Here is a 26,877-nt window from a genome sequence, read left to right as displayed (position 1 = left end):
AGTTCTGAGGAGTTTCTCTGATTCCTTGAATCAGCACTAAATATGAGGACAGTTCTTTAACACACATCATTTCTGGAATTATGTTTTCTTCTTCTTTCTGTAATTTAAAATGTGGCATGCCTCATTTCTCTTTCCACTGACATTGAAAGCCTGATGACAGCATGCTCAATATTACAGTGGGAATATTCTTAATTCTAATTGCTAATTCAGAAACTTCACCCAAAGGCTGTTTCGTAAGTGATTCTTTTATATTCAGGAGCAAATTGCGTCATCTCCAGCTTGCAGAATGAATACAGAGGTACTTGGGTATTATGCTGATAAAACACAACCACATGTGGATATTGTACACAGAAAGTTGGGGAGGTCAGAACATGGCCACAGGTGTACGAGATGTCTGAGCTCATATTATATTCAGTGTAGCTTAGTCAGAAAACCTGTTGATCTGTTACTTTGGTTCAAAATCCTAAATGTAAAACGTTTCAAGTGGCACTGAACAGCTAGGGTATCCACAGCATGCGAAGGGCTGGTGGGTGCATCAGGAGATCTGTGACAGCTGGAGGACAGGCAGATTGAGCTAGAGCATGTATTTTAGGCAGCTCTGGGGTAAATTTAGCTGAATTATGCTCCTCTGGAGGTATTGACTATTCTCTGCTGACTATAACAGGAGCTTAGACATCTAGTGCACATACAGGTGCTTGAATTGAGGGGTTTAATTTCAGGCTAAATACTATTCTGGAGTTTGAATTTGGTTTTGGCGTGGTCTACCGTGGAATCTTTAAAGATGAACAGAAATGTAAATGGCACAGGACTGGTGCACATTTGTCCTTAACAAGACTGAATCATTCTGCCTAAACTCCTCTAACAAGGAAATGTTATAACAGTGAGTTAGCAAAGTCTAATCCAGATTTTATAGGAAGGAAGATGATTTTTTTGCTTTAAAATGAAACCAACTTTGCTCATCTTGCCTGTCTCATACCTACATATTCACAAGCACCAAGATGCATATATACAAGTGGTCAGGATTCCTTGTGATGGTATGGAAGGGAAGGGATATTGGCTATCTAGTCCTCATTGTTTCTCCTGTTTTTTTCTCAGCATGGTGACTGTGTGCTTGTTTTGGATGTGCCTCTTTGTACCTGTTAGGAGCTGTCAGCAATTTGTCGCTCCATCCTGTCCCACCTCAGTGAATCATTAGGAACATACTCTCTGTTCTTTGTTTTCTGATCTGGGTGTCCTGTGGAGCTGCACATAGATGTTTTGGGAAGTGCTAATCTAGGTAGTGTCACCACATACCGTTCTCATAGCCCCTTTATTTGGCTGTTACTTCTGGTGCTTGTATGTTCATCTTTCCATCCGCTCTCCATTCGTGCCAGTTGCAGGGTTTATTATGGTTCTCTGTAACAGAGTTTATCTTGCTAATAGCAGAGATTCTCCATTAAGCTGGTATTGTTTAATGGCTACTCACATAGCTTTTTGAAGAGGAAAGAGCTGAATCCTGTCCTGTTATGTTCTACTGGAGCACCACAACTGCCAGAGATATGAATCACTAAGAACATCTAAAGCATTTGAATATAGATTTATTATAGAATATATATGGCAATACTGACTTTCAAATACCTCAAAGCGTCTGTACGCTGGCTAATTAAACACTCTGTACATTACATTACTAGGTTTTGAAACCTAGTAGATCTACCAATATGGGGTTTTTTTAGCTAGCACTCCAGCTGCATTTCTGAAGACCGTTCCAAGATTTTTCACAGTATGTTCCCATGCTCTTAAAATTAATAAGCCTGTCAGTCAAACTAAGGAGTGATACTTGCACACTGTAGTGAATGATTTTCCAGTTACACATCTGCATCCCCTGAGATGCCACCATCTCTTGGTTTTTGTTTTTAGACCTGAATTAAGCTTTGTGGTGATATTAATAATTCAAAATTCCACTGACATCATAAACTTTATATGAACTTTTTTAAACTTTGGAGGTAGTCAGCATTGTTTTACAGTAAAACTTAATCTCTGTGTTTTGTATGTGGTTAAACCAGCAAACTGCCATCATTGATACATCTTTCTTGGGGGATTCTGGCTCTTTCTTACCCTAAATAGCATGTTACTCATTCTGCAGTGATGGGGCAGGTCTTGATTCAACCTTTGTCCAGCAGGGTATTGCAGTGGCTTATGTTGACACATCCTGTATGAGAACTTCTGTTGCCTAAAATGCGTGCAAGTGTATAATCCTGTTGATGTCAACTTAAACTATTGTCTTGTAGACAAACAAATGTCTGAAATTAAGAGCTTGTGATGTAGCTGGGATAGTTGATCTAATGTCAGATATGCAAGAAAGCCCTTAAGGGGGCAAATGGGAGAATTAAGGTACTAGACTGCATGCAATCTCATTGATTTTAGGATTTAAGGTTTCACCTTTAGTGCCTTATCAAACAAGCCGATCTTTTAAGTGTGGAATGAGAATCTTCATGATACGCTAGGTTCTATCATCTTTGCTAATGTGCAAGCTACCCCTTTGATTTCATGGTTCCAAATTCTGGTCTCTACATCTGATGTGCAGAACAGAAAAGGTTTTTGATGAGAGTAACCAGAGTGGGTAAAACTGAAAGGAAAAACAGGAACTGAAAACATAAACACAGGCAAAGGTTCCTCCTGAAATTCACTTAAAATAGTCAAAGCGTGTACATATTAAATGAGGCTTACAGAATGTAGGACAGAACTGTTCAAGGAAAAGATTCGTAATGGAAGTGCTTTAAGTATAGGAGAATAAAGCCAAACAGTAAGTCATTGGTAATGGTTGAAACTTGGGAGAACCCTGTTTTCTGAAATGTAAATTATAACATGCATGTCTGATAACTGCATTTTGTCTGGTTCTGTTTTTTTCATGCCTAAAGCTTTTTATAATCAACTAAAATTATTGACAGGTATATCACAGAGGGACTACACTCAATACTATGATCATATCTCTAAGCAACATGAGGAGATCTGTAGATCAATACAGGAGTTTTTCAAGAAACACATACAGTATAAATTCTTGGATGAAGACTGTAAGTATCTTAAGGCTTCAATTAACAAGGGAATCATGGGGGAGCGAAAGAGGATGTTTATGAAGGTTTTTAAATACTTATTGCATGCATAGTTACAAAGACTTAAAAACAGAAATGAAGGGTCTACCTCTTTGAAGTTCTTTTGCAGGGTACTGGGAGGTTTGAAATTGAAAGGGCTTGCAGGCAAACTCCATAGAAATGAGACCTGTCCTCCTGCCCCCCCCTTGCTGTTGCTGAGCCAGCTGTGTTTCCTCCACAGTGCACCTAGTTGCAGTGCACTAAATTCCAATTTGCTGCTGGAGATCAGTGTTAAAACAGGTACATCTCAATAAATAATGACCTCCCCAATATCTTAAGTCTGTGGATATGCACCACTTCTTCATAGCTATTGCTTTCACAAGGCTTGATTCTTTTTAACTTGGGAGAGTCTTACAGCTCTTGTGGCTAGAGCATGCAGAGCAATGTAGCTTTTGAATGACTGTAAAATTGACAACCAAAAAACTCTGAAGAGATAGGCTGGAGCTTTTCAGGAAAACACAATGAGTGAGTGAAAGATCCCTTCAGAAGGCATAATGAATTACTTTTTTTTTTTTGAAGGCTTTTTCCCCTTATACTTGTTTTTAATTAAGAAAAATTCTAAACCTGAGAAGTGAGGTAGGAAATGCAGAACAAAAGGCATTCAGCTGTAAGAAGAATAGTTATTTATAAAGATGTTGTCAGATGTTCGCTGCTAAATTATTGATGTATTCCTTGAAGAAAGCATTTGTGAGTTTCTTTTCAAGAAGTTACAATAATTTCTCCATGAATATTGATGCATAGCAGTTTTGCTGCTGAAACTTTTGAATAAAGGCCATGGTATTTGATACACCTAAGCAGCCCAAGTAAATTGTCTTGTTCTTTAAATGTGAAGTCCTTTGCAAATTTTATTGGAAATAATTTCCTGACATGGTTTAGTGAGAATTTAATAGTGTTCCATTGTGATGGGTGATCAGTAATTGTGAAAAATATGCTGAAGAAGTTTAAATTGGGTCTGACATGGACCAAACCTCAGTTTAGTAAAATACATAAACATAAGAATTGTCTGGCAGTTGGATTGTTGTCTGTAAAGCTTTGAAAACTCAACCTTTAGGTAAGTTTTGAACATGCCTAATTATTTTACTGAGCCGCCAGAGCAATCAAACAGATCTGTCCTGTCTGACTTCTGAAAAAGTTACCCTCTAATGCCAGTCTTTATTACATTAAAATTCTTAATAATTTGACTCTGCACAGTTCCTTTATTTCAGTCCAGAGAAGTTCTCAAGGACCACTGCTTGGAGAAGACTAGTAGTCTGGAAATCAGTATGCTAATTTAATAGGTCCATAGCCCTAATGTTTTGAAGTAAGATCAGTCATATAGATCTGACATTCTGATTACTGTCTTAATTTTCCTCTGTGTGCCAATGTAATTTTAGCTAGTATGTAATCAACTGATAGATAAGAATTCAGGGCACTATTTTTGGAAATTCATGCCTAGATTTAGGTTCTGAAACTGCTGTCTGGTGAACTGAAACGTCTGAAGTGTCGTCTTACGTAAAGGACGTAGAACTATGCCATCTGGGTTACCTTCTGGAAAAAGGAGTTTTCAGGGTGACCTTCTGGGATGAGGGTTTGTGAACCTTTTGTCCTTAGGCACTAAATGCTGGTGACTTGTCCATCTGCAGAGAAATGCCATGAAGAAAATATTTTTACCACCTTTCATGCATCCCCCATCATATCCCTTGATCCATTGTCGGGTAGCTTGTATGTTGTTAACGACAAAAATCTGGGTTTGCTTGTTTGTTTGCTTTTAGAAGGAAAGGTATTATAGCTTTTTTCCTGACTTCTTGTTTCGCTGGGGATTTTGATGATGTTTGTTCTGCTTTTTCCAGTTGGTCTGGTAGCATCTCCAGATGGAAGAGTTGAGTCAGAGCAGCTGAAGCATTGCAGAGTCAGAGCAGTAGGATAACAGATGGGTTGAATGCTTTATAAATACTTCTAAATGTTGTTAGAACCTTCTAAATACCTTTTATAAGAGCCCAGTAAGAACAGTGTTCTGGAGGTATCAATACTTACTGTAGAGTTGAGCCTTGGCTTACCCTTCATTTTGAGCAATTGCTGGTAAAGTTTTACTAGTCTTGCTGGCACAGGACACTCCTGCTCTGAGGTGGTCCCTAAGAAGAGGGAACAGTTCAGGTTTTCTTCTCTATTCAGTGTTTGTGAGTGTCCCAAACCAGTCACCAATGTGCAGTCAGTCTTAATGGGGATGTAAATCCCGTTAGCCTCAATGATTGCCATAGGCTTGCTTTAAGCTGGCAGGCTTCATTTTATAATAAAGCTCAGATGCAAATTTTCCATTAATGGAGTACGAGTAATTAGAGTACATGTTACAGGCAACAAGTTCAGTTAAACAGCTGAAGAAGAAATCTAGGGTTGCTGTACTCCTCTTTGCACTGATGACTTATTTAGCCACTGAGGACTTGTCTTCTTGAGAAAATATAGCACTTAATTCCAGAGTGACATTTTAAATTGACGTAACTGAGCTTGTGCAAAAAGCTGTGTGGATTTTTAAGCTATATGGTCAAAACCAGTTACGTGACTGGCTTTGGTGTTGTTGAGTTGTGGTTTGCCCTTAGCGCAGCCAACTTCACATGAAATGTTAGATTAAGCTGCTGAGTAGCTTTATGTACATGAATGTGATCAATCAACATCCCTGTTACTGACGGGCAGCTTCCTGAGTAGTCGCTGAGCTCAAGTGTTCTTCAGTCATATCCTGAGTTTAGTTTATCCTGCATGTATTAGGAAATCTCTTAGCCGAAATATTCCCTTCCTTATTAGTGAAGGAAGTGACAATACAGCATTTGTCTGAGGCTTTTCTAAATCTGTCTTTTTTTTTTTTTTCCCTTTCGTTTGCTAAACTGGTACAACTTCTGCATGTAGTCATGCCTGAATGCTTATCTGTCGATTTCCCTAGCTGAATAGAAAGACAAAGATTTGTTTAACCATACAGAACAGAAGCTAATAGAAAGATGCATGTACAAAGATTCATGCTTAATTAAGTCACGGGGAGCAACAACAATGGAGCAAGGCAGCTTTGCGTCAATCACCGAGCATCAAAGGGTCTGTTTGAAAGAGCTGTTGATAATCAGTAGGTGGGCTGTATCTGCTCTGGGTTACATTAAACATAGCCATTTCACTGCCACCTCCTCCTCAGCACACCCACCGACCCCTTTGTTCCTGCAACCTGTTTGTCTTGTTATCTGCTGCAGTCCTAATCTCCTTCAAGCAGGAACTTTCTCTTATTAAATGTTTGTGCAATGTCTAGCACAGTGGAGTCATGATCCTTCCTTGAAACTTCTCTGTTTGCTGTAAACCGAACAGCAGTAATGTGGAAGATAAGCTTCTCTCTGTGCTAAAAGTTTATCAAATGTTATTCATTGGGGGCGAAAATTAACAGAAGAAACCAACATTAAATGGAAAAACCCAGCAGCTGATCTCACTGCATTAACAGTAGTTCTTGAAATGTTTCGATTCCCTCTTGGAAATGAACCTGATTCTGGCTTGCAGTTCTTTAGACATATTGACTTTGCAGATTGTGCTGTGTACACAAATATTTATTCAGATTTAGACGTGTTCTGTGAAATTGTACATCTTCTAAGATTAACATTTTTTTTTCTCCTTTTCAGTTGTTTTTGATGTGTACAGAGACAGCAGGGTAAGTGAACAATAGATTGTATGTAATTGTTTATTCTGTGGAAACTTCCTGAAATGCTACAGAGGTGAAGCAAATAGTAGCTTCATCTTCCTAGAAGTGTCCTGGCAAAAAGCAAACAAACAAACAAATCCTACTTCATGTTATCATTCTGTTCCCCAGGTCTTCTTCTATGTTAGACACTGTCCACAGTAGGAGAATAATAGGATTAGGGGTGTAAATATCTCTGCGTCAGTGATATAATTATTTAGTAAATACCTTCCAGAGAAGTAATCTGTCACGTAACTTCGGCTTCAGCTGCAATTCTGCCAGGTCTGTGGATCTACTGAAGGCAATTTAGCTTTCTTTTAAGATGGGGACTTAATCAATATGCAACATTACTAAATTGTTTTAGCAAAGCACTACCTGTTGCTAAGGCTCCCTCTGCATAGTGGTTAGTCTGGGTGCTTTTGATTGAAATGTATCTGAACATTCAGCCAGAATGGATGGGATATTTAAAAAAATAGGGCAGCTGTGATGTTTTGCTCACTAAAAAAATTTGGGGGGATTCTTACCTCCTTTTCTTCAAAAGAAATCGTTCCTGGGGCTGCTGCTTTTTTTTTTTTTCTCGTGATATTTTTCCCCTATAGCATCTGAACTCATCAAAACTAATAATTTCTTTAGATTATCCTTTTGAGATTGGAAAATTATAACTTGTACTTCATATATGAAAGTCTAGGGTATGAAGGGGTAATTGTCAAAAGAGTATATGGATGTGGTGTGCCCAGTTTGAGACCGATAGAGGCTAATTTTTTCTTTTCAAACTGCTGCAGCTGTGGTTCAGAGTGCTCGGCAAATGAGAACCCTGAACATCCAGATAGTGATGGAGTGGGGAGAAATGTCCCATCCAAACTTCAGTTGCCAATATCTGAGTTAGTCACCTTGACCTCTCCTAGTGTCAGTGGAGAGAAATAAGTCAGATGAATTGTGCTTGAAAGGCACACATGTATTGTTTTAAAAAGCAACCGCAATCAAAAATGCATTATGTAGCCTTAAATCACAACCTGATTTTGGGAATCATACTAGTGCATGAGAAGTAGGTCTTTGTTTTAGCTTAAATTTCATTCCAAATCCTAAACCAGAAATGAAAATAAAGCTATACACTTTTGCTATATAGATTTATGAGTCTCACTGTTTGACTTGTTTACGCTTACGGGTTTGGAGAGGGTCTTTATTTAGAGTTGAGTTGTATTTGTAGTAAGTCCTGATTCTGACTTTGAATGTTGCTAAAGTATTTTGTAATTGTGTAATAGGAAATCGTGGCATAGTTTGCAAAACAGAAACTAAGCAGGAATGTGTGTCATGTGGAAAGCAACTCTTGTACTGTTACTCAGCACAACTCCTAATGTAGGTGCCTGAAATCAGGCTATGGACTAAAAACAGCCATGCTGAATGGTAATGGAAATTACCTGCCCAGGCTCAGATTGTCATGTTTGAGGATGCTGTCAGGCAAAACAAGGAGCAACACTACAGTATTGAACCAGGTTCTGCAGTTGGGTACTCTGCCTCACAGCTGAAGCATGAAGACAGATTGTTTAAGTGAAAGGTTTCAGCCTGTGTGATCTCAAATGAGCAGTGTTTCTTCATCTGTCAAGATAAAATGTATCTGTTTGTAGATATCTCTCTGCGCCTTCTACCCTCAGGTCTTGCAAACTGCCAGATAGCCTTTTGTGTGTCAGATCCTCCTCCTTTCACACATACTTTTGTGGTTTGCAACTGTATTATTCATCGTTCCCTTTGTATGTGGGTTACAGGCAGCAAAAGAATATTGAGTGTTGCCGAGTGTGATTAATTTTCAGAGCCCGTGCTCCTCATCAGACTGGTTGCACGGCAACCTCACCTACAGAATGAGAGAAATGTCCAGTGTCTGCTTATTTTAAATTCTTTCAACTTTTTAAATATTCAGCTTGGAGAAGCTTGGTTTTTGATGTGTTTGTGAATAAGAGCAACCCCCTCTCTGCGCTTGCTTTAGTTACTTGACAGACTGTACGGAGTAGGCTGCCACAGGTCCTGATCGTTTGAGTTGTGGGTTGCATTGAAGCTGCGGTAGCCTGGTTGAGAACAAGCTTTTATGTGTCTGCCTTTCCTGTTACACTCTCTTCGCCGAGTTCATCTGAACTAGTGCCTGACTTTGCAGACAAGTCATCTTTTAAGGAAGAAACGCTGCCATACAGTCTTCCAAGCTGGATGACCTGGAGACCTAAACCTGAAGAGGTTATGTTGCAGGACTGGTAGCCTGTTTTTATTTGGATCCACTTCTTTCATATTTTTTTTGCTGCTAGCAGTCCACAACTGTTGTGCAGCAGCTGAGAAGCCTGAGAATCAGCTCTGCTGTTGCTCTTTGTGTATCTTGTAACTTGTAATCATGTTCAAGACAAGTCACTGTGGTAAGACAAGGAAATGCAGTGAGTGACTTCAGACCACTGCTAGCTCACAGCTGCTCTTGTTAATGTGCAAACTAGTGCTTGTGTGTCTGCCTTGTGAGCATTGTCACTGTGCATGAAGGTGCAGCTGGAGTTAGGGAAATGTAACAGTTCGGTTTGCATTTTATCTATCTCTTAACTTCCTTTAAACAGTCTTTGTCATAGGCACTTCCTTTCAGCAGCACGTTGCTTAACGCTTTAGTAAAACAGCGTGAAGCTGACGTGTTATGGTAAATCTAGCGGTTCCTGTTTTCTTATTACATAAGAAAAAAATCTTATGTAATAGAGGTTGGGTTTTTTTTTCCCCCTCCAGATATGCACAACTTTGCTTTCCTGGATTGTGCGTTTCTGTGCTCTCATATGACAAAGATTGCTAATACTGGAAGATGGCAGATAAATAGCTTTACTACTGCTCTTTAGATACACAGTGCAAGTCATCTGAGACTACATTTAAATCATGACATTGCGTATAAAACTTGAAAGAGCATTTTATCTTAAGAAAAGACAGTTTGGTTACTGACCCAGAATTATATACACTCCTTCTAATGAGCCCTGAAAAGGGATATTTAGTTTTGCCACTTCTCATCGATTTGCAGCTACCAAAGTTCAATGCAGATTTAAGACCATCTCAAGGAAACAGTTGGTGTTGTAGATGATGCACTGCTGTCTGCAGGGAGGGAGAAATACTGCTGGGTGCTCACAAAAACCAGGTGTTGCTTTCAGTCGTCTCAAAACAAATTTTCATTTTTTTCCAGGGTACATTTCTTTTCTAGAGAAACGATCTTGAGTTCCTAAGAAAAAGCTGAGTTTGATGTATTTGGGGTGAGGAGGAGTCTCTGTGAAAGCTTTTCATAGGGAAGTCCTTTATTAAGTATAAACATTTCTGATGCAAGGAAAGATTCTCTGAACTGCTGAACGAACTTTGCCAGCCATTGCTTCTGTCTGTGATTAAATTGGTTCATTAGCTTGTTTTTCTAGTGTGATAGAATGAATCTAAAATTACAGATTCCTCCTCCTGCTGCCTTGGAGCTAAGAAGATGTCCCCATTAGCAAAAGTAAAACATCACTTATAATGAGAATTTGTGACTGCCTTTTGAAGAGGAACGGAGATGGAAAATGATAGCAGAGCTTGCCCCTCTTCGCTCTCTGCACTGATGGTGTCAGTTATTAGTGCAGAGGTGTTGCAACTTAGCCATGCAGATTTGTGCTTCTTCACCCTTCCAAAACAAGTAAGAAACCACTCAGGTCTGTGTCCCCACATCTCACAGTTCCTTTCATAGCTGTCTGGTTTCAGTACTGCTGTTGCAGTGCATCGTCTTCTTAAAATTTGCCCTGCAAAAGCTGTTCCCCGTGGTTCTGCCCTGAGACAGAGACTTGTGAAAGCCTGTATGCAATCACACACTCTCCAGTCGGGTGCTGGCTCAGTTCCAGTTTACAAGTAATACCACTGGTTTCTCCTGTGCTGGGACTGCCCCCACCTGCACAAGTAACTCGCTACGGATGACAACAGACCAGCCAGAGCGTTTCTGCTCTCTATTGTAGGGGTTTCCATACGTTTCCTATTCTATAATGCGTTAGTGCCTGTGGGGGTGGCTTAGGTAGTGTGGGTGGGGGAGGAAGTCTCCATGTTACTCTGTGACTGAAGGCTTCAAAAGTGTCTTTGCAAGTTAGAAACCAAGTTGCTGTAGTGTAAATCATTGAAGATACTTGCTGTTTGTATCAAGATAGGGAAAATCTTTTAAAGAAGGAAGATCCTTCAGGAATGAGGGAAAGAAAGAGAAAGCAAAATAAGTTTTTAGTAGCTACAGTCTTCAGGTTTGGTTTCCATTTCCAGTTGATCTTCAGTAAACACAACAAAACCCTTCAGTCCTGCTTATGTTACAACCTTTTTCTTTCTGTATTTGATAGATCTGATTTCTTCCAGATGTAATGCTTGTTTTGTAAATTCTTACTAGCAGTTGTAGTCATGTTTCATTATAATTCATTATGTTGTACTTTATTAGAATAGATGACACTTTCTTGGGTAAGAAAAAATGGCCCTATGTTGGGGGTTGTATTTTGAGATGACTCAAGGAACGCAAACTATTTCTTGCTCCCCTGCAGACGTGTCTGTTACCTTTAATTAATGTTTTGTTAGTCTCTCTGCTTTCATTTTTCAGTTGTAAAACAGACATGGTGTTGTGCTTACTACCAAATCTGTTTGGAACACAAATGTATTAAAGATAAGGCAGGAGAAACTAGTCTGGACTACTAGTAATGGCTATATTAAAAATGTCTTTAAGTTATTCTTTATTTGTCTGTATCTGTGCAGAACCTTTCAGCTTTCATGATCTCCACTAGCATTTTGCAGACGCTGCTCTGTATTTTTAGGGTCCCTTCTGAGGCCAAGAACAGCAATTCTTCTAGGTTGCTGAACATGCAGCAGTACTGATGTGGCTTTTGATGGAAAGCAAAATCTCTTTTTGGGTGGGTTTGTTTTGGATTTTTTTTTTTTCCCTCTCTTTTTCTCTGTTCCTTGTTCATGCTTTCTTGGGGATCTTGGAGGACTGTGGGGATTAGACAAAACTTCTGTGGTCTCATCTGACAGCACCTTACACAGAACTGAATTCAGTTTGTTTGAGCTCTGTCTGATCTTTTGTTTAAAAAAAAAAAAAAATCAGTAAGTCATAGCTTGCTGTGTTTTAAAACTGTGTCTAATGTAAAGGATGTTAGAATATTTTAAGTGCTTAAAACCAGGTGATTTCAATTTTGACATCTTTTTATCTAAATGCAAAGCATACTACAATAATATAAGTATATGTGTATTCTGTTTTTTTTCTTTTTTCTTTTTTTTTTTTTTAAATTCTGTGGCTTGTTTTAATTCTTCTATTGTTCCATTGCAGGGTAGGACTTGGTTAATAGATTTTAACCCATTTGGGGAAGTAACAGACTCCCTGCTGTTTACGTGGGAAGAACTGACCTCTGGGAAAAACTTGAAGGGAGACCATGGTGAAGGGGAAGCAACTGAACAGGTACAGCTGTGTGATGAGAGAGGCTGGCTAATATATCCAACAGACCTTTTAGTGGGTTTAGTCTTTCCCTCTTCTTTGCCTTCCCTCTTCTCTTCTTTGCCTTCCCTCTTCTCTTCTTTGCCTTCTTCCCTCTTCTAGTAAATCCAGTTGAAGTAAATGGATGTCCTTAACTCATGAAATGTAAACTCTTTGTAAGTAGAATCTACCTTATTAGACAGTAGTTAATCTCAACAAGTATCCATGCTACTTTTTGATGCAGGCAAGGGAATTTTTAGTTCAAACAGTGCAAGCTCATATTATAGCTTTGACCACATTGTGAAGATGCCTTGAAACTTGCTTTTATGCAGTTTTGTGCTCTTTTCAATTTCTCTTAAAATCTGTTACTTTTCTATTTAATCACTTAAAGTTCTGCTTTGTTCCTGATAATCTGTCATACAGTTTCCCAGAGCTCCAGATTTCTGTTTGGGGGGAGGCAAAAAGCAACTTAACTTCTGTCTCTTCCTCATATCAAATACCCTCAGGGAAACCTTGTCCTCTGGTTGAACTCCCTGGACTTGCAGAGCAGGGCTTTTCTATCCCTCTTCCAAGCTGCATTGCCTCTGTAAAAATAAGTAACTTCCCATTAATACAGAGAGGAATTGTCTTCATTTATTTGTACTCCAGCTTTTTTCTCACTGCATGCTTGAGACAGAGTCCTTACATCTTAAGGAGTTCTTGGACAGCTGATTAGAAGATACGAAGTAGCATGTTACTGGATCTTGGGAAACACTTGGTGTTTGAGGAGAGAAGGCTAGTCAGATAGCGTGGGCTTTTCTTTATTTTCTAGCTGTTAAACTGCATTAGAGGTAACTGAAATGACATGCTTTATTGAGCTGATTTTAACATTTGAACTTTGCTTTAGTTCTGTCACCATTTTCATAACACATTGAAAGGGAAATACACCACTCTACAGGCTATCATTCATCCTATTTTCTCTTAGTCTCACCGTGTAGCTATTGCTTTATGAAAACCCATTCAATAAACCTTCCTGCTAAAAGCTGTGTCTCCTTTGTTAAAACACACTCCCAACTCTTGAGCTGTCCATGGGACACCTGAATTTTGTTTTGAGGATTTCTTTTTCTCAGTGCCAGTTTTCTCTGGTGTAAGCCTGGATGAAAAGTTGAATGATTTGTCTTCATCAGCTTACATCTGATCACAGAATTTGGTGTGAAGTTACTGATCTTCAGTCTTTAAAATGAAGCTGCTTACTGCCATACAGTGGGTATTAATGTTGCATGTCAGTGTGTAGAACTGAAAATTATATCAAGTTACCCAAAACCTGTTGCTACAATTGAGTGTTTAGAGATATTTTTGGGTATTTTATAGAGATTTATTTTTTTTTCTTCAGCAAGTGAATTGGTTGGAAAGCTTAGACCATCATTTCAGTAAGGTTATATTTGCAAACATGGATTTAAGCAAGGAACCTGTGAAGGCAAGTTTAGGGATTCTGTTGTAAAGATTTTCTTTATCCATATATTTATGAAGATACTATTGCCCAGAGTTCCTTATAGCTCCATTATTACAGCTGTACAGCTATTACATTACTGTTCTAAGTGTATCTATATTAAATGCATTAATAATGAATACATTGCAGAAACTTTAAAGTGAAGGAATGAATTCCTTTATTTGATTGTTATTAACATTTTAACTTTTGCTCTTAAGTGGGCAGAGTTTTTAATAAGAAAACTACAATTTTCAGAACGTGCAGGTTTAGTTGAATGAATGCCAAACAAACTTATTGGCAAAGTGACTCAGACAATCTCATGGAGGAGTTTGAGAAACATCGCTAGCTTTATTCACATACGCTGTTCTTCTCTTATCCAATATCTTTTCCAAAGGACTATCCAGTTTTCCGTTGTACGAACAGTAAAGTTACTGTCCAGCCTAGTCCGTACCTGAGTTACCGACTGCCGAAAGATTTTGTGGACCTTTCTACAGGAGAGGATGTTCACAAATTAATTGACTTTCTTAAACTGGTAAGAAGTAATGAAAACAATTTCTGACCTTCCATCTTTGTGAAATGGCAACATCGAAGTGCCTGGAATTGTGCTTTTGTGATTAACATAGGTTGCACGATTACAGAAAAAGTAATGTATGAAGCCATCATACAATGTATTGTTGGGTTGATTTTTTTTTTTTTTTTTCTTAAGTGATGAAGAGCAAGCTTTCATACTGATCTCACTTCAGTTAATTAATTCTATCTTTATGGAAGCAATGAATGTAGTTTGACAAATCTTACGGAAGGACCTAGCTGTTTTCTTTCTTATTTAAATGTAAATACAAAAGTAGTAAAAATGGAAATGTATTTTTTGAATGGCTGTAGCTCATGCTTTTAAGAACTTCTTTAAAAGTATATTAGGAAAAAACCTTAAACACTTGTTCCTTTTCCAATACAATTTCTTTGTTCCTTTGATGAACAGTGACATGAAAACGTGGCATCTTTGTAAGCTAGGGAAGGGAGGGCAGGTTGCCTTCATCTAGACCACTGACTTCTGCTACCACCATCATGTTTTCTGGTTCTTGTATATTCTGTTGGTTAATGTACAGGACAAGTCTTGTTCTTTACTGGAAATAAAATCCTATAGTTTGGGATGGAGGAGAGGGTTGATACTGCTCTGTTCCATTTACTGGAAACTTTATCTTTTACCATTCATAAAAATGTCTTAGAAATGCAATCATTGTCTAATATCCATTGTATCTGGAAACACTTGTCATGATTTATTAGTGGTCTTACTTCAGATAAGCATGTTCTAACATTATAAACTCTCTTGTTCCGTTGACAGAAAAGAAATCAGCAAGATGATGACTGAGGTATCAACAAACATTACACTGAATTACAAGCAAGAAATGTGGCAAAAGCTATATTTAACTATTAAGCTATCGATTTAAAGAAAACCTGCTTTTTATAGTCAATAGAACTGAAGAGGTGTTCATCCTGCGTGTCTGTTGGTTTAGATAAAAGTGCTGAAAAGCTTTTTCAGGGAAACATGAAAGGTCAGGGTGAGTTCTCACTGGATTCCAGGTTAAATGCAATTATACCATGGTGCAAGCAAGCAACAATCTGAGTGCAACTGAACGACTGCTTTCCCATCTCATAATGTGAAGATTGATGCCATTGAGGTATGCTGTTGGACTCTTCAGTGATAAATGTGACAACATTTAATGCTTGTGCAGTTAAAACATTTTCTGAATTTAGGCACAGTCTTGCTTAAAATATAGTCACAGGGAAAGAAAGGAATGTATGTTTTTTGCTGTAGTAACCTTTTAAAATTGTAAATCATTTTGGGAGCACTTCTCTTCCTTCCTTTATTTAAAAAAAGAAAAGAAAAGGGGAGAAGGGAATTTTTTGTTCTTTGTTATGAGGGCTAATACCTCATTTCAGAGAACAGCTATAGCTGTAGTAGACTTAAGGTCTGAAAATATTGCATTTCAGGAATTTGAAATTCTGAATGCATTTCAAGTAATAATATTTTCACAGTAGCTAAAGCTATGAAATTTGTTAAACTTTACCAAATTTCAATTAATTTTCATAGTAAAGCTTTCTTTAAACTTATTTTTAACATAATTACATACCAGACATCATCTGTGACTTTAATAGAAATAGTTAAACAGAACATCAACCTATAATTTTACATGTGGACTCAGTCTTGTTTCTTTCATATCACATCTCTAGTTTCTTAAGAGAACTCTTTCAGCTCTTAAAATTCTGTATTCATTTGGTACTTCACTTTTTTTTTGTATAGAAGGAAGCTTGGCTAAATTTTGGGAAACAGAAGCTCTTGTTAACAGAAGCTGTTATTTGGGAGGTGGGGGGAGTTTCAGATGAAGAACCAGCTAAATTTTGGATATAGGTGTTTGCATGGCATTGATAATTTATTAACAGTATACACAGTTCCTGATGAAACGAAAGGACATTTGGAGGTGCTCATAGTACCTGGAAATTGGTTCCTATTTCAAACCAGTTATGTGATACTTTGTGTGTGTGTATAAAGCTGTTCATGTTTCTTTGCCTTGCTTTTGCTGTCAAATTGATATGGTGCTTGGTTACAATCTGTTCTTAGATGTTAAATTATTACTTACTGTCTTTATTTAGCTTCAGTTTTGAATGAATACTTATTCTAGTTAAAGATTATGCAGATTAAGAATCCAGTTCTACCAAATACGTTGATGAAACGTCACAGATTAAAGCTTGTGGAGTCTGAGAGTACAAGATCTGCCCTACCCTTGAAGCGATTGAATCTCCTTCTCAATAGCTTTTTGTACACAAATTAGATGATCGTTAACTCAGGGCTGGGCTATACCTAATTCTGCCATACTGCAGGATTTTGGATGAGGTTTTTCTCACCCTTATCAGAGAGATTATTTGAGTACAGATGTCTCTGAATGAGGTAGGAACTTCAAAACATAGAAGATCAACAAAGCTTTCTTTTTCCTTTTAAAGTTTCTAGCCATAACTTAAGCTATTGTGATGATCTAACCACACTTCCTTTACACAGAGAAGGCTCTGGAATTTCCAGCAGATTTGTAAATGCTTCTGAACTACAGAGCGTTGTCTTTAAAAAAATCTTGGTTTAAAGCTGTAAGATAGTTTCCTGCATCTTTTTTGTGGGCTCCACTAATTAATTTACTATAATCACAGCTTTCTGTGCTGGATATTCACCAGAACATACATGGTGTCGGGACCAGTTTGATGGGACCCTATGCACTCTAGAGTGTCCCATTAGGTGAGTAGGCGGGAGCAGGAGCCTTTTAACAGTCCTTTGCTTCTTGATGTTTTTATCCTGAAAGTGACATCACCAAGCGAACTGACCACAATCAGTGCAGAGCTCTTAGACATGCTGGCAGCCTTCGTATGTTTGCAAGAGCCGCAGTCTTCTGCGGGTGCTCTGTGTTTATAGTTGAGCTCTTCTAGGACAAATTGCAGTGGAATCAGACACTGGCCCAGCACCTGGCTCCCTAAATGGCTTTGCTTGTTGCTAGCCTGGGCTGGTACTCTAGTTAAAGGACCACCATAATAACATGCTCGGCCACTCCTGTCTCCTACCCTGTGCCCTGTGGCACAGCTTGCCCCTCCATCCCTCATCAGTTTCAACAGCTGTTTAATATACTGGAAGACTTCTCTTTATAGTTGTATGCTAGTGATAAGTGAATTCAAAGCTTATTTTTCTCCCCTCTGATTTGCTAACAGATGACCGATCTGAATTAATGGACTGCTCAGCCAAGCAATGAAGCACTGATAACTAACTTCATTTCTGAGTTGCAGGAACTTATGCCGCTTCCTCTGGGCTTAGTCTTAATGAAGAAGCATAAAAGGTAGCAGAGCAAAAATACTAGTCCCATGTTCAGGTCCTGATACAGAAAGAGTCCCCACTATTAAAATCTGTTCTACGTAATCAGATTCCCCAAAGTATCATATCCTTACAATTTAAATACATACTTTATATTTGCTTCTTTTTCCAGCTTCAGGTAACCAGATGTTGAATTTTTTTGTCTGCTAGATTAAAGATTCCTCTTCTAAAAGAATTTTCATCTCATATGACTTTTTGATCTGCAGGATAATTAACAAACATATTCCTCTTGGGGAGGTGAGGGGGCTGATATTGGTACATTAAAAATTCAGTTTCATATATGACACTGTTTTAATTCTATTTCAGCTCATCATAAAATCAATTTCTGTCCCTAACCAACATACAGAAATTTGAAAATACAAAATTCCAATTGTTAGGTCCTTGTCTGTGTGATTAATGATATGATCACCATTTGCTGAGTTAAGGGATAACTATATATTCTTAGTTATATGCGTGAAACATTATATAAAGGTACTTGTAATCTCACCTAGATGACAAACATGAGAAGTTTTAGAGGTAGCATGAAGTCGTTTTATACAGATCATATGCTTGCCAAACTCTGAAGAAGTCTGGCTATGTCTAATGGCTCAAGTGTAGTGAGGCTCAGTTCTTGGACTGCAGCTCTGCCAGGAGCGCCAAAGAAAAGTCTTTGTTGTTTCACAGCCAATGCTTGCGATATTTAATCTTCCAGATGGATAGTGGGGATCAGAATTCCGGTAACCCCATAAGCAGTAGCTACTGACATGTACTGGCTTAGTTCAGGATTTGGAATCATGCTTCTGTACTTCTGGGCTGTAGACTGTCCATTCTGTTTATACTCCTTTGGCTCCTTTTTGCAGTGTTGTCCACATCTTTCCTGGCCCACCAATCTAATATTTGGGTGAGTGTTAAGATTAGAATAAGCAGCAGCATGGATTGTACTGATCTGAATTTTAAAACCTCTCTCTGTCCACTTTTTCCTCCCTCTTAGAAATAGATGATTTTTACTGGTGCTCTGTAATAGCTGAAAAAAAAACCCCTAAAAGTAGGGGAATAATAGCCAGCTCCAAGTCTCAGTAAAATGAATACCGCTTGTTGGATTCTGGTCACAGTATATGGCTTGTAAAAATCCCAACTGAATAGAAATTTCCTGTAGCTCCTCATGCACTCACCTGATGCTGATGTCCAGGATGCGGTGCTGGCCAGAATGAAGTACCCAGCGAGATGCAGTTCAGATGCCCGTTTAAGGGGTTAGACTAAACCGGCTAGGTTTCAGGCTTTCAAGAGAGTGTTGTCAGATGAAAGGATTCCAAAATAGATAGTGTGGAGGTGGGTAATAGCGTGGCACAAACCTGCGTAAAAATACTTCTGCTACCTTTGTGCACCACTGAGTGAGTTTAGCTTTCACAAACTGTCCCAAATCTGAAGTGTTGAATAGCTGGAGAAGAGCACAGAGTATCTGTCAGTGAGTATAAACAGGCACTTGGCAAATGGTAAATAATTTCAACCTTAGAGGCCAAGAGTATACAATTCTGGTTGTGTTTGGGTATCACTTCAAGAAATAATACTGAACTAAAATACATATATTTGACTAAAAGAAGATGGGCCTCAAGGTATAATACAGAAACAGGCCATAGTGCTTTTGATTCCTGATGGATACTTGGTAATGCTGATATTTAAAAGCTTAATAAATCTGTCTTAACATAAGTTTGCCTGGATGTTGAATTAACAGTGTCTTTATTTCTGTTTGAATTTGGCCTCTGTAAAGAGAAAATCTCCAACTTGTGGTCAACCTGAAATTAGACAGAATTAAAATGAGACTTGTTGCCATAAGTGTTTTGTGCAGACCTGAAGCTTTCTGAAAGGTAGGGAGTCCTTAAGCAGTAATGTGTGATTACAGATTTTTATAGTAATAAAGACATTGGCACTGCAGTAAGAGTGGGGTGTGTTTTTGTGGGGGAGGGTGGGCAGGGACAGGGTGAACCTTCTCTGTTTCTGTCTGTGAACTGTTGTAACAATGTACTTCATGGGTACTTAGAGTGTTTCCACCGCTCTAAGGTTGTCTTAATAGCTGACCAGGTTTCTTCCAATTATGTGTTTTGGCAGGTTGGAGGGAAAGGTTGGTTGGCTGGTCGGTCAAAAATGCTGACTCCTCAGAACCTTTCTTCATGAAAGCTAGTTACAAACTTTCAGGAGAGATTTATGACTCCTAAACAGCATTTCTAGCCAGGAGAAAGAAAACAATCAATACTCATATTTTCTAGTCTTTAGGGCTCAAGTCCAGATTGTGGAGGGGCCTGGAAATGGTTTCTGTCTTAGCTTCTGCCATGAAACTCTGTGTCCTGACAGACTGCTGCCTTTCATTTCTGTAGATGAATTATTCATTGGAGCTGGGACTGGAAGAGGCAGGAAAGTGAATGAAGCAACATGTACACTGGTATGAGGAATACATAGGAGGAACTTGATGTCAATATATGTCAAAAATGGTTGATGAGCATTACAGAGACTTTGGGAGATAAACTGCAGCACTGGAACAGAGGCACCTGTGGTTCAGGAAAGGCTGGAGGCCTGATGCTGAACATCAGCAGTGTCTGTATTACCAAAGCTTGGGAATCATAGAAGCACAGAAGGGTTTGGGTTTGGAAGGGACCTTTTAAAGATCATCTAGTCCAAACCCCTTGAGCAGGGACATCTTTTGCTAGATCAGGTTGCTTAGAGCCCAGGCCAGCCTGACCTTGAACACTTCCAGTGATGGGCATCCACAATTTCTCTGGGCAACCTGTTTCTGTTTCTCACCAACTTTATCTTGAAAAATTTCTTCATTAATGTATTGACATTAATGAATAATTAAACTGACCCTCTTTCAGCTTAAAACTGCTACCCCTTGTCCTGTCATTACAGGCCCTGGTAAAAAGTCCCTCCCCATCTTTTCTGAAGCCCCCTTTAAGTACTGGAAGGCTGCTATAAGGTCTCCCTGAAGCCTTCTCTTCTCCAGGCTGAACAACCCCAACTTTCTCAGCCTTTCTTCATAGGAGAGGTGCTCCAGCCCCCTAATCATCTTCGTGGCCTCCTCTGGACCTGCTCCAACAGGTCCGTGTCCTTCTTATGTTGGGGGCCTCAGAGCTGGACACAGCACTGCAAGGGGGGTCTCATGAGAGCAGAGTAGAGGGGCAGAATCCCCTCCCTCGACCTCCTGGCCACGCTTCTCTTGATGCAGCCCAGGACCCAGTTGGCTTTGCTACAAGTGCACATTGCTGGCTCATGTCCAGCTTTTCATCCACCAGTATCCCCAAATTATGAAGTCTGGTGGAAATGGAAGGTATTTGCTACTTTCTGTTGGGAAAGTCACACAAGAAGACTTGAAAAGACAGAATTAATGTTGTGTTTTTTTTTTTTTTTTTTTTTTCCAGAGGACAGTTTGTATTTCAGAGGGTACGGTGTGTTATTCTAGAGTTGGGTGTTCTGGATTAGTCAGGTTTATTAGAAGTGGTTAAAAATCTTAGAGGTAATTCAGGTGAAAGTGGCTGTGGAGTTGGCATTTGGTGCTCTTGAAAAGGCAGGGAGATGAGAGGAGCAGAATGAAGACCTCTAAAGGCAGTTTCAGTAAATGTGGGTGTTGGTGCCTGGGTCCATCTGGAGATGATGGGTGGGATAACTGAAGAAAGGTGCTTTTTTTAATGGCCCAGCAGCAATCTCTTAATGTGAAGGGAAAACAGCATAGCAGGGACTTGTAAGGATCAATCAAAATGAAACTGCAGAAATTGGAAGGAAAGGCACATGATTAAGTGTGAAAAGATGAGGGGATGAAGAAAAAATGATGGATGATTCAGAGAAAACTCATGCATTTGATGTTTTCTTTGCCTCACTATATCCTTTTTACAAGCAAAAGAAGGAAATGAACTAAATTATCACAATGTAGCAGAAAAATTGCAGTTGGAATAGTTATTGGTATGTAGCCAGAGAGAGTATTTTGAGTGAGACCACTATACATTTTATTGTAGGGCCTGTATTTTTCTGTAACTCCATTAATGACTGGAGCGGTGAAATAAATAGCCCATATAAAAATCTGCGGTTGTCACCGACTCGAGAACACACGCAGGCACTTTCCAGGGCTGTATCAGAATTTGAAATGGCCATAATATGCAGGAAAAATGGCTTGAAATAACAAGAAGAAATTTGATAAAGGCGAGTGCAAAGTACTGTAATTAGAAGGAGAAATCAGACATTCAAGTACAAAATGGGGAAAGAGCTGGCAGAGCAGCAGTACAGTGGGAGTGGATAAGTTACAGTAGAGACCATTAACTGCAAGGCGATAATAAGCTGTTGGGGGAGGAAAAAGGCAGGTGTCATTCTGGGCTAGCCGGGGAGAGGGATGGAAGAAATGAGAGATTATTTTGTTTGATGTGGGGATGGTGTACTGCGATGTGTCATTTTAGGCACAATATTGCAAGAAATACGTTGGGTCATTGGAGAGTGGCCAAAGATTGAATCACAGAATATCTCAAGTTGGAAGGGACCCATAAGGATCATCAAGTCCAACTCCCTGCTCCTTTCAGGACCACCTAAAACTAAACCATATGATTGTCCAGACCCTCTTTGAACTCTGACAGGGTTGGTGCCGTGACCGCTTCCCAGGGGAGCTTGTTCCAGTGACTGACCACCCTCTCAGTGAACAACCTTTTGCTAACATCCCATCTGAACTTCTCCTGATGCAGCTTCATTCCACTTCCTCATGTCCTAGCACGCATCACCAGAGAGAAGAGATCCATGCCTCCCCCTCCACTGCCCGCCTTGAGGAAGGTATAGACTGATGAGGTCGCCCCTCAGCCATCTCTTCTCCAAGCTGAACAAACCAAGTGACCTCAGCCACCCCTCACAAGTCTTGCCCTCGAGACCTTTCACCATCGTGGTCCCCTTCCTCTGGACAGACTCTTAACAGTTTGATGTCCTTCTTATACGGAGGCACTCAAAACTGCACACAGTACTCGAGGTGGGGCCACATCAGTGCAGTGTAGAGTGGGACAATCACCTCCCTTGGCCTGCTAGCTACACTGCTTGATGCAGCCAAGGACATGGTTGCCCTTTTGGCTGCCAGGGCACACTGTGGATTCGTGTTTGACTTGCCATAGTTACACACGTTGATGAGATCCCCCTGAGCCTTCTCTTCTTTAGATAAAACAGTCCCAGCTCTCTGCCTTTCCTCACAGGAGGGATGCTCCAGTCCCAGACAGACTACTCCATGGGGCACTGCGGAGGAGGACAGCTGTTGTCTTTGCTGCTCAGTGCAAGATGTGTGTTGGCAAAGGGTCTGGCCTGCCTTCTCAGGCTGGCTTTTCTTCCCAAGGACCAAGGTCTCAGCTGGTTCTACAGCATGAAGCTTCAGTGCAGTGGCACATGCTGTGACCTGTTGTTTGAAGAGTTGCATTGAAGTGTAGCAGCCCTCCTCATGCCAGAGGCGCTGGCTGCCCTCTCCTGCAGAAGCCCAGGCCATGGCTGTTGCTCAGGAAGCTGACTTTGCAGAGGTGTGAGGGACTAAAAAAGGGGCATCCGCCTCCTGTGCCCCACCACCAGCCTGCCAGGCTGTGTCATGGGGACAGAGCTGGCTGGGGACTGCCCCAGAGTGTGGGAGAGGACATCTCTGAGGGGCCAGTGGGATTAATGGGAGGGGCTGAGGGGGGAAGACTCAAGGCTGGATAAGGCTACTGGAGGTTCCCTGCTGCAATTCCAGCTCCCGGCAAGGCCACATTCAAAGTGACATCTTCTGAACAGAAATCCAGCTTCATCCTTCCTTTGGGGAATGGAGACGAGCTCCTGGGGAGACAAGAAGTGCCACAAACGCCTGGAGGTGCCCAAGGCCTTTTCAGCTGGATAGCAATGGCAAACGTTGGCTTGGTGCCTTGCCAAGACTACAAAAAGATGTTCTCGGTGCTTGAGGAGCACTGCAGAGCTTGCTGTCCTCATCCCCTGTAGAGCCAGTGCCACTAAGGAATGGGCTGCAAAGGTATTGCAAGGGGTATCAGTATCAGCGCTCTGTGCTCTGGATCACCCATGGTGTCTTGCTGGGCATGGGAAGGATTCTTGCCCCCAGGATCCATCCAACCGGGGGCTTTTTCCCACTCTTGGGAGCCCCTGAGATGGCTCTGGGTTGAGGGAAGGGGTCGGGCAGTGGTGGCAACCCTGGTAGGTGTGACCACTCGGTGGGGCTGGGAGGCAGCTCCTGCTCACATGCTCAGGGAACAGCCAATTGCCAGCTCTGGAGTCAGAAAAGAATTTTTTTCCCCTGGGGCAGGTTGGCACTGGTGCCTGGGGGTTTTTCACCTTCCTCTAGTGCATTGAGCACGGCCCTTGCCAGGGCCTCTCTGGGCCACTTTGGAGAAGTTCCTGCCTGCTGCTCTTGCAGCACCAAGATGTCACTGGTGCCCTGGGTCTGGGGTGAAGAAAGATTTTTTTTTCCCTGGGGAGATTGGCACTGGTCTTCAGGGTTTTTCTTCTTTCTTCTGCAGCGTTGAGCAGAGCCCCTTGCCAGGGCTCCTCTGGGCCATTTTGGAGAAGTTCCTGCCTGCAGCAATTAAATGTTTCTTATTCAGCATGATGATGCCACCGGTACCCTGGTCTGGAGTCAGGAAGGATGTTTTCCCCTAGGGTAGAATGGTGCTGGATCCCGGGGGGGGTTTGTCTTATTTGACCACATTGAGCGCAGCCCCTTGCTAGGCCATTTTGGCTAATTAATGAATTAATTTGGCTCTTGCAGCATGAAGATGCCACTTGTGTCCTGGATCTAGGGTCAGGAAGGACTTTTTTTCCCCATGGGTTTTTCATCTTCCTTGGCCACACTTAGCACAACCCCTTGCCAGGGCTTCTCTGAGACATTTTGGCTAAGTGCCTGCCTGCTGTTGCAACACAAAGACACCACAAAGTGCCCTGGATCCCCTAGAGATGCCACTTTTCTGCTGTCCCTGCATTCAATAAAAGTGGAGTTTTCTCCTTGATCTGCATTCACATCGTCTGTGTGCTGGTCTCAGCCTTGGAGCTGGGTGCTGTCAGCAATGGTGTGTATGCTCACACCATGGGCCTGGCAGTGCCCTGGCAGAGCCAGAAGGGTTGGTTGGTTGCCCAAACTTAGCCTGGGTCAAAGTGTCTCAGCAGCCAAAGTGCAAGGCATGTTCAGCCACTGACTCCTGGCCACTCAAGCGCAGCCTCAGGGGCACACTAAAAGCTACCTTTAAATGAATAGTTTATGGGACAGTTCATTGTTATCACAAGAAACCATGATTCGTTAGAAAAATCTGAATTCTTCAATATGGGAAAAGGTGCTGACCTATGTGTTGTTTCTAAAAGAAATCAGCTAATTCATAATGAAGATGAGCAGGGAGAGATCTCAGAGGAAAAATAGTCTAATCCAAGCCCTAAGGCAAGCTGTGAGTGGAGTCTGGGGAACCTGCTTATGCCTGAGACCCTTCCTCACCCTACTTCTTCAAGATGTGGTGAAAATTTCTGCCTTATCCAGTGAGACAACCCCCCCTCAAACTTCAGATCTCACCTGTGGGTGCCACATGCCCTTTCAAAGTTTTATCCATGCTTCACTGATTTCAGATGGAAGCCCTCGATGTTTTCCTATGTGCATGTGGCTGCCACCATCTCTTTTGGGGATGTGATCCAGCCCTTCTCAGCACATGGGGATGAAGAGAAGGAGGAATGCAGCTCCAGCACTGGGTTTGGATTTGGGTTTTCTCCCTTTTCCAGGAGGCAATGATCCACACCAAGTAGTGAAGTCAGCCAGAGTCCAGGAATAGCAGTTAGTCTCTCATAGAAACCATTTGATTGACATCTCTGAGCTACAAAAAGACCTGGTGGGCTTGGTGATAGATTTTGATTGCCTGGAGATAGGTTTTTCTTTCTAATCTCACAGCAAGGGGAAAAAAACTCCTCTGCTATCTTTTGTTCTCATATACATCTGGGATAGGGATAGTGATCTTCTGAAGAGGAGATGTGGAATAGGATCAGGCATGTAAAAAGGAAGAAAGCATTGTGTTGGAAGTCCTCTGTCTCAAAAGGTTTACCTTGCAGCATTTCATGTTCTTTGCAGTGTGATTATCCTTAGTAAGGAACAACAACAAAAAAAGCATTAATATCATTTGCTGGTAATTTTTAATTATAGAAAATCATGTGTGTTGATGCTCTGTGTGTGTGTGTTTATTGCTCAACCCCTCTCCATTTTTCACCTAATTTGATCAAGAGCTTTCTTAAAAATATTAAATGTAATGAAAGTAAGCAGCTAGATGGAGACATGGGCAAGAGTGAGATGCTCTGAAAGCCCCCTCCTGAAGAAAGGCTGGAGCAGTGGTTTCTCTAACTGTCAGTAAGGAATCCATGAGAAAAATCTATCATGGGTAGGAAAACCTTTAGTGTGACTTTATCAGTCACTGTAGAAACAAACCCCAAAACCTAAGTCTGTGCAAACCTTGCTTACATTCTGCTGCCTATCAGATAAACTTATGAGTTTGAGTCAGAAATGTTAGACTATCGAAGAACTTTGGTTAATCTGGACACTTTCAACTTGCTTTTAATGACCTTTTTTCATAAAGAAGACTTGAAAATAAGTGCTAATGAGTGCTAATTGCTGCTTTTTCACCCGTCAGGCATACATGGCTCTAAGCAGCGATTGATGATGACTCCTTCTATCTCAGGGTGTGTGAGATTTATTTCCTGGATTAGCCATTAGGGTTAATGGCTAATTACCCTAATACCTTGGCAATCAGTAAAAGAACCACTTTTTACTTCTTGCTCCCCAGATCATGCTCTGCATGCTTCCCTGTGCTTTAGGGAGAAGGGCCTTTTCCATAACCCCATGAACATCTGAGATCCTCACTGCACACAGCCTCTGCCATGTGCATTCAAGGGAGAAAGCCGAGCGCTGCCCAAGGATGGAGGCTGCTCCATGCTGGGTTCTCAGGGTGGGGCACAGAAACTGGTGTGTAATATTTGTGTGTCTCATTCTCATTTTTCTTATTCAGCCTGAGATTATTCTAGGTATGGAAACAGTTACTCCACTTGATGTTAATTTTTTAAGTAAAAAATTATTTGCTTCTCTTTAATATGGACATATAATTTCTTAACTTCAATTATGTTGTTTTAATACACATAGCAAAGATAATTCTCCTTAATTATTACCTTGAGCACATGGCTGCAGATGCTGTTTACAGATATTTTTTTTCAGTAGGAAGTCTGCATTAGTCCTAAATATTGAAGTGTTTTTCATTA

General features: G+C 40.6%; 1 protein-coding gene across 3 annotated transcripts in view; it reads left to right on the top strand.

Annotated features, from left to right (window-relative positions):
* CDC123 (cell division cycle 123) overlaps positions 1 to 19,548 on the top strand; it is a 38,977-nt gene extending 19,429 nt beyond the window's left edge. The window contains exons 9-13 of one of the 3 annotated variants that reach the window (XR_012623673.1): positions 2,928 to 3,050; positions 6,752 to 6,780; positions 12,122 to 12,250; positions 13,375 to 13,507; positions 14,128 to 14,235. Coding sequence is in view for 2 of the 3 variants with exons in the window: in XM_074827991.1 (XP_074684092.1) it covers positions 2,928 to 3,050; positions 6,752 to 6,780; positions 12,122 to 12,250; positions 14,128 to 14,265; positions 15,073 to 15,099 (446 nt within the window). In the remaining variant the exon portion in view is untranslated. Of the gene's footprint in view, positions 1 to 2,927; positions 3,051 to 6,751; positions 6,781 to 12,121; positions 12,251 to 13,374; positions 13,508 to 14,127; positions 14,266 to 15,072 lie in introns of those variants that run through there. The other 2 variants (XM_074827991.1, XM_074827992.1) reach the window with 2 other exon arrangements.
* Positions 19,549 to 26,877: the final 7,329 nt, after the last annotated feature.

The sequence above is a fragment of the Strix aluco genome, chromosome 5 (assembly GCF_031877795.1).
Source record: "Strix aluco isolate bStrAlu1 chromosome 5, bStrAlu1.hap1, whole genome shotgun sequence".
NCBI lineage: Eukaryota > Metazoa > Chordata > Aves > Strigiformes > Strigidae > Strix > Strix aluco.
This window is presented reverse-complemented; position numbering and strand designations above follow the sequence as displayed.